Genomic DNA, 8,708 nt, shown 5'->3' with positions numbered 1-8,708 from the left:
TGTGTAGTTTTGTGCTTAATTACAAACAAGCTTTATTATTCTCAAAATTTATTTTTGAAAATTTAATACGTTAAAGGTGCATTTTGTCACCTATTCTTAATGTGATATACAGATAACACTCTTTTTGTGCTCCCCCCGGTAGCTCAGTGGTAAAAGTCGAGGTGCAATTCCTGCAGTAGACACGCGCAGATAACCCATTAAACAAGAAAACAAAAATTATTTTGCTGGGGGTATATTCTGATTGCAGCTGAAAACTGCGACATACCAATTATTTTCCTTAACAATAATGCTTTAATTAAGAAAAAAATGTTTCATTGAATAAAAAAGGGTTTCCTAATTAACATGTAGATTACGTGCAGATGTGTATAAAGTAAATATTGTATATTCCGTTCATGTATTGTTTCTCTTTTCGTTGGGTACAAGACACAAGAAGAACAAGTGGCTAGTTACTCTCCAGGTTTATGTTAATTTGGTTATTTCAGTTAATTCGTAGAACAGTGTAGGTAATTACAAAAAATTGACCTGAAATCTACCAGATACTAATTTTGGCACTGTTACAAAACTATATAAAAATAACACACATAAACATATATAACAGCAATTCGAAAGATGCATACGTATTTTTAATACATACGTAACAATACCAAATAGTCAAACAACAATGGTGATAATAAAAAATGTATGTATTGTACATTAAGGATATTATGTTTAACTGTACACTCTACGTAATGTTGGGAACGACATGTCACAAAAACATAAGCGTTCTTCTTCTCAATCTACATACTTTCCTGTATTATTAAAGAAGAGTTACAGTAAAAATATCGTGATCAGATCAAAAAAGTCCTTGTAATCTGCACGAAACGAGGCTCGTGGAACAATATACGTCATTACATAAGCAATAATGATATTTATACAAAAAATATAACAGCTTAAGTTGTAAATCTTGGTATTCTTGAATGGTGTGATGAAAAAGAAAAACTGAATCTGTGAAATTAACTTGAAAAGATACTAATACTTATGTAATAACTCAACCTGTGTTCTTTTAGAATCTCGTGTTTTTGAAACAGATTATTCAAAACAACCTGTTTGTTGTACGCCCACAAAGGTGGAATATGAAAAGGTCATGCAGTAGAAATGTTTGATCAAGGTTTTTAGAACAAAAAACTAGAACAGAGGAAAATAGACTATCTTATCCCCATACTTGTCAAGGATTTAAGGTACCCATGTAGGAGGAAATTTTAAAGAATCCGCCTAGAGTGTTAGTGTATCAACATCGTGTGTAGAGATACCATCCTAACTTATTGGATGACACCCACATCTATACCCCATGGCCTGTGAGTCACATTCTTTTCAAGTTTCATGAATACAGTTGGCACCAGCTACAGAAAATATTTGAAATGTTTTATTTTTCTCTTTTTACGCTTATGAAATGGTTTGGGCAAATATTCAAGGTTCTTTTCTACAGTATCTATGAGAGAAAAGTCAACTACGTGCAATCTCTTGATGAAGAAAAACAACCCAGTAATTTCAGGATGAGTCAGGATGTTATCCATTCTTTCATTGTCTGTTAGCCCCCCAGTTGCACAGCGGTATGTCTGCGGACTTACAACGCTAGAATCCGTGTTTCGATACCTGTGGTGGGCAGAGCACAGATAGAAAATTTTATATAGCTTTGTGTTTAATTACAAACAAACAAATCATTGTCTGTAACAGGGCTCCATCCCAAAGACTGTTTTGTTCTTAATTCTTTAATTCGAATATTGCTTTCCAATTTGGAAATCAACTAAGCTCTTCTAACTTTCATTTTTATTTCAATGCACATAGTATTTAATTAACATCAACTTGTTTAGTATTTTGTTTAGTTTCAGACTCGGTCACTCTAATAAGACATTATTGTAAGCTATATTTTCAATTGCTTCACTTACATATTAGCTAGAGGCTGCATGACGTTAAGATCGAGGAACTTCAACTAATATCTAGACATGGATACATTAGTTATAAATTTGAGTAAGCAGTTAGTTAATTATTTCATTAAAGTATTTAAGAGAGAATTTAGTGACGTATTCAATGAGTGTTTCAGTTGTATTCTGCTATTCAGTTACTCGGCGAAATACGTGTTTATTTTTCAATAAAAGTTAAATAATTTGGGCGTAGGTACCATTAGTGAGGAATTTCTATTGCAACGTTGTTTGTGAGCTTAAGCCTACAACTTGTATAAAAGTGAACGTAGCCTGTAGCAAACGTTAAATAAGAAATAAATGAATTCATTATCGTTACCTGAACTGGACTTCGCAATATTTTTACCAAATAATCAAAATAAGAACGAAGCCGCCGAACGAATAAAAAACGTTACAGCAATAGTATGGTAGTCTGACAAGAGATACAGTTTTTAACACAGATATGGTGGCAATAATGATTTACATACCTCAGCACAAAAACACGAGATACCCATTAGAAATGCTACCAGTCTACTTAAACTCAATCATATTTTTTTCTTCAAAACTTTTAATTGTACGATAGTTAGTGTATTTTGCTTGTAATATATTGTTTTAATCTAGCTAACTTGCAATATTTTTATGAAATTCCTTATGTTTCACAGCATCAAATGCGTTTGACAATAACTAAATATATAACCTCAATTTGTATGTAGGCACAATGCATCTGAAAAGACAACTAGCTGTTCATCGTCTCAAGGCTATACATACCACATAAGGTTTCATGCAAAAACGTGATTTAATCACTTAATGTCATTTCCGGTCTCAGGCTCATGCGATTGAGATTAAAACAAAGAAATGTCCTGCCACATTTCAATATCGTTGACCACTTTTTCATTATGTTTGTTTTCACACTTAGTCATCAGAAAATATGAAATACGGATTTTTAGTCAAATGTTGTATAATTTAACAATCACTCAAATAACAATACCGTTTTAATCGAACAAACGTTAACTTTAATTTTTATATACCGAATTTATGCTGAAATATGCAGTTGTGCAAATCATATGCAAAAAACATATTCATCTATTCAGCTTACAATATTGTTACGACAGCGGAAGTCACGCGACGCTGGGAGCATGCGCGCTGGAGTTTCTCGAAGAATCATGAATTTTCCTGGCAACTCTTGTTTGTTCGAGGCGCCCTCTTTTTCAGTATATAAGCCTGGCGAGAAAAACCAGTGCGATTGAAGAGATATAGATAGATCGAAGAGCTTGAGTGAAGAGATAGATAATTGAGTCAAGCGAACAGTAGGCACGTAAGTAAAGTGTGTGTGAATCGCTGTAATTTATAGCGTGTGTTATAAAGGTTGTTAAGTTTAGAGTGACTGTGGAAATTCTGTGTATTACAAAGTTGTATCGAGAAAGAATAAACTAGTTTTAATTAAGAAAGGACTTGTATCGCTGAAGTTCCTCAGAAAGAATTTATACTGGAGATTAACAAACGAGCAGAGACATAACAATATACTGTAGCAAAATATTGTCCTATTAACACTGGAATAAAACAAAAACATCAAATGTTCGTTACGATTCCTTATACTCTAGTAAGTGGACTATCTTTATTGACTTAAAATCTAAAAGAATTAATGTGTGACCTTTCGGGCATTTCACCAGACCTACCCTACTCGTGTGGTCCACAGCTTACACGCACCTCTGTATTTAGTTTTATAAAAATAAGATTTATCCAATTTCGGTGCCAGTATCACTGAGGCGAGTAAAAGTCATTCAAACGTTAAATACTTCACTTACTAATTCATAAACGTTAACAAGCTTTGATATCGTGATTCCCAATACGGAAACTCATTTATCAATCAATTTAAATCCTTTAAAGATCTAACCAACCAATGAAAATGATAAATTTGGAACTCGACACAACTTACATTTTCTAAGAAATTGTAGTTGGGAGTCATTGTTGAGAGTTTGTTTGTTTTGTATTGTTCGATCCAGGTTTTGAATTAATCCCTGAAAACTTCAAGTAAAACGCAATAAACAGAAAACAATGTCTAGCAATAGTGATTGTTGTTCCAAATAATAGTAATCTACGATGTTTATAAATTTTTGCAATATTTCTAAATAATAATAATAATAATAACGTTGTACTTAATACATAAATAATATTAATTGATATGTACGTTATTGATTCCATAATGTTTTAAAGCTTTTTTTAACACAAACAAGTGCTTTCTTGACGCATATTCGCAACATAGATATATTTTTCATCGTATTTTAGATCTTATTCAATAGAAATGAATTATTGTATATTTTTATGGATTTTCTTTTTATTTCACAAATAAGCCACTCAACGCAACTCTCTCGGTATTTCCACACGGAACTAGTGTTCACCCTCGTATTGTAAAGGATTCAATATCAAGTGTCTCGGCCTGAGTTAAGGGACTACTAACAATAAACACTGCTTTTCTGTGGATGCCAGACTCCTTCGCAAAACAACTTACACGTGTTACAGGTATTCATAAGACTGCTCACAAGATATTCAGACTTGTCTGGACAACGACCTCTACTTCGTTGCTCGCAGACTGCACATTATTTCAGCTTCATTAGGGTCCAGTAAGGTACGAGACAGATAATATGATCTTCTCTCAACTTAAGCCTGATCCCATGCAGCATTGCCCCTTACGCAAAGGGTGAAAAACGTGACCGTACTATGACGTAACATTGTATGGCCGCAGTCTCTGACGGAATGATGTTTCAAAAGGTTATTTTGTAGAGTATAAAAACAAAGGAAAGATAACAAAAGCAATAGCTGAGTTTGACAGATTTTAAGTAAAATATTAAACCCAAGAAAAAAAGAAGATACAATCAGAAAAACGTAATCGTTATTGCCTACAAAAATATCTAGTTTACATTGACACGTATTAATAAATGCAGTTGATGCTTTGAATCTCTGGAGCAGCCATGACACAATATAAACTTCCTCAACTTAATATATTGTCTGGAACATCATTTTGTAATGTAGGGTGTTTTGTAACAACAGGATGAGCTGTAATTATTCTATTATTCCAATTCGAGGTGTATGACGTAGAAATATAGAGAAGGCAATTAAACGAAGCCTTTCTAAATGCTCTTTTCACTTGGATGAGCTACGCACGTCTATATTTTTATGCGTTTGCCATCCATATTTTATTTCCAAAGCATTATAAAATATGAACTCACAAATCCATAACATATATATTCTAACCAGTCTCTTGCATTACCAAGAATACAAAAATACTGCTCATTTCTGCTGTGCGAAAGAAGAACCTGTTTTTGCAAGACTTACGAAACCTTTTAAAATATGACCATGGAGTTTTCCCACTTATATTCCCCTTTTCATCCCCAAATATTCAATGTAAACTACGTTTAACTAGTGAAAAAAAAAAGAAAACCTTGGGAGAAAAGAAGGATTTAAATTTTAAATATAGTCGAGATATATTGAAACGGTTTTTATTCTACTAGTATTGTGTTGTTTTCGTCTACAGTAGTCTGACTCACCGATAACAATCTTTATGAGCTGGGAATCTTGAAATACTACTGATTTTAGTTTTATTCTGAGAAGTAATAATATATGACGTAGTGAAAACAATCATATGTAAAATGTGAGAAAGCATTTACGTCAGCTTTACAAATCATATATACGTGTACCTAACCATCAATATCAAGCTAAACAACAACTCTGGTCTCGTCTAGTTAATATTTTTACATGTTTAAAAAAGAAAGACAGTAGAATTCGTTATTGTTAATGTAGACTTATAATGGTATTTATCTATATTAAAAACTGCGTTAAAACATAAATAATAGATTTATTAAATATATCAAATACAAGCATCACATATATACATTTCAATTAATTCAAGCTACTCAGATTTAAAAGTTGACGCTACTTATAAATTAATTCACATATCGAGTGCACATGTAAATATATATATAAACAGTACAGTTAGTGCCTCACAAATATCAACTCATCCATTCAGTTCTATTTCAAGAGCACGTGACTAACTGACTTTGTTTGTAAACACTTATTAACCCATAGATGAATTACATTTAATGTTCTTTACATTGACTTTTAACCTAACAAACTGTGGGGCATGTGACAAATAGCCATTCACCTAAGTTTGACAGACCGGATACTAACTAGTTATTGTATGATCATAGTAACAGACGTATAGCACTGAAAACTGTACTAAAAGTGTAACGACTCAACTGATTAGTATGAAAATGATACAACATGATGCATAAAATTGTTTCACATTTTTACCCCAGAAATTTAAAACATCGTGTAAGTAAAATCATAAACCATGTTAATTATATATATAATATATGGATCGTTTGTGATATAACCAGACCTTATCATGTTAGTTAGTAGTATTACCAAACTCTGGCTAAGCTACCAAACTGTGTTATTGTCTAACCCCCAAAAAATAAAATCATGGATTATGTTTGTCTTATAGAAAATGTCTATTTTACGTGTGCATTTATTTGAGTAATTCACTAAAGTTTGGTGAATAATACAGTACAGTATAATATGGTTTACTTACTGGATTCAGAGAGAAAATAATGCATGAAATCATTCCACAATCTTTACCATTTTTGTTTTTTTTTCTAATTGCTAAAAATTACTATTTAATACGAGATATTTTGCAACAAAATCCTTTGCATGCATGTAAGTAGATTTCACGTATAGCTCGTTTGTTTTGTCTTTATATCTTCTTCTCAGGACGAAAGAATCACGACACCATAATTGGCTGTGGGACCCTTTCTCTACACGGTAAAATAACTTAAGAATAATTCTAGTCCTGCTTTAAAGCAAGTTTTCCTAGCCTGTCTCATGCTACGCAATCGTTTTTAACTGAGTCATGAATTCTTACAATGGATGTCTTTGAATAATTCAGGTTTGTCCAAATGTTTTCAAATAAAAAGTTTAGAATATTTTCATAAAATTCTCATTCGCTCAAAAGTGTGATGTAAGTCCTTGAAGATTTGTCACGAATGGTACGCATATCAGAATAATTACCTAGAAACATTCTGCTATACCTAAATGTTGACAGAGCAATGTTTCTATCTTCTCATTATGACTATCTTGCATCATTTATAGATTTTGGGCCAAAGGAACAAAATAGCCAATAATTGACAAACAACTACTGCATACAATGGCAAAATCACATACTCCAGTATTTATATAAATTACTTTCTGAGATTTCCTCTAACCGTTTTTATTACTTTCATAAAAGTTCAGAAAACAGTCAGTTCTAAGTCTTTGTCTGTAACAAATGAACAGCTTCGCTAATGCACAGAACCTTGTTTTACTAAAAGAATTATTTTTCTAAAGGACGAATACTCTTGCTGATAATATATATATATACATTAATCGCAAAGAGTTTTCAAAAGCTCTAAGCAACCTGCTTTAAATTCAGTAAGGCTTTTCATAAGTAAACTGCTGTAGATTTAAGCAATAAATGCGATTTGATGATAACCCAATAGCTTTGTTTTTCGAGAACGTTTAAGAAAAGAAATTTAATGGAAAAAAGAGCAATAATCTATAATGTGTATTTAATTTGAGAAATTACAGAATACAAGTGGGACGTCGTACAGGCTCAGCATATATGTATTGTTGTCATACAAAACTACATAATGGGCTATCTTCACACAAACCAACACGGGAATTGAACCCCGGATTTTAGCGTTGTAAGTCGGGTAACTTACTGCTGATCCACCGGAAAGTAACATATGTAGTTATGAAATACATAATTTCGTAATCAAATCACACTAATAATGACACAGTTCGCATTCATAAAATACATAAATTAAACAAATAAATGACACGTGCGATAGGATTAACTACAAGTGGTGTTGTTACCAGTTCGTTGTATTTGTATATCTAGCAGGATGTTAAGTAAATCACCATTTAATGGGCTTACAGTACAACAACATAGTTTGTTAGCAACATTGTAAAATAGGTTCTTCTTCCATATAGACTACGCATAATAACATAAGCTTGTTATTGATATATTTAGGTGTCTGTTTTTACAAGCAGGCATCCATAATAGGGCTAGTTTCATTTCAACATATAATAATTTGCTATTGATTTGAAAGGTCAGCTCTATGTGAGCTTACAAAAAGTTATTTGCGAAAGATATGTGCAAGGGGAGCTACAATGTGTTGTCTAACCACTGTTGGATCAACCCCTCCGGACAAACACACGTACTCACACATGTGAAGAAAGAATAATGTATAGCTTGCTTACCTTATGTGGGGCTTGTAATATCCGATGGACTGCGGTAATCTGGTTTATCAGAGGGATGTTCACATTAAATGAATAATGAGGTGGTCTCGCTGGCTCAGGAAAGTTTGTTGTCGCTGTGAAAGGGTCGATATCATTCAAATACTGCACTCTGCACGTCAGACATGCCATATCGAATGCACAGTTTGTGAAACTGACTAACGACGCGTTCCACATGCGAACAGCTAGCGACAGATCAAGAGAGCATGCGCAGTGAGTGTTTAGTCCGGTATCTGATGCCCACCTTGGCGTTAAGCTACCTCCCGTTTCACTTGCCACTTTTTCATCCAGTAGAAAAAGAGACGGGAGGGACGAAAAGGGGGATAAGTACTACAAGTTTGAAGAGCGAAGGAAGGTTTAGGGGAGAGTCATAAATGAGTCAGACTGTACTATTTGGCAGTATTAGCACCTTTCAAGTATAAAGTTACTATTTTTTTCTTT

The 8,708-nt window shown here is 33.1% G+C and overlaps 1 protein-coding gene and 1 long non-coding RNA gene across 2 annotated transcripts in view; one reads left to right on the top strand and one right to left on the bottom strand.

Moving 5' to 3' along the window:
* The window catches only part of LOC106457482 (FH1/FH2 domain-containing protein 3-like), a 115,645-nt gene extending 107,225 nt beyond the window's left edge, over positions 1–8,420 (bottom strand). Inside the window, exon 1 of the mRNA XM_013916905.2 lies at positions 8,232–8,420. Within this exon, the coding sequence (XP_013772359.1) occupies positions 8,232–8,399 (168 nt within the window). The 5' untranslated portion in view covers positions 8,400–8,420. The remainder of the gene's footprint in view (positions 1–8,231) is intronic.
* Positions 3,214–8,708, top strand: part of LOC111085349 — a 14,223-nt gene continuing 8,728 nt past the window's right edge. Inside the window, exon 1 of the long non-coding RNA XR_002610193.1 lies at positions 3,214–3,252. This is a non-coding gene — a long non-coding RNA (uncharacterized LOC111085349). The remainder of the gene's footprint in view (positions 3,253–8,708) is intronic.

Source organism: Limulus polyphemus, unplaced genomic scaffold, assembly GCF_000517525.1.
Source record: "Limulus polyphemus unplaced genomic scaffold, Limulus_polyphemus-2.1.2 Scaffold16, whole genome shotgun sequence".
Lineage (NCBI taxonomy): Eukaryota > Metazoa > Arthropoda > Merostomata > Xiphosura > Limulidae > Limulus > Limulus polyphemus.
The sequence above is the reverse complement of the archived record's forward strand: the minus strand, read 5'-3'. Positions and strand labels throughout refer to the sequence as shown.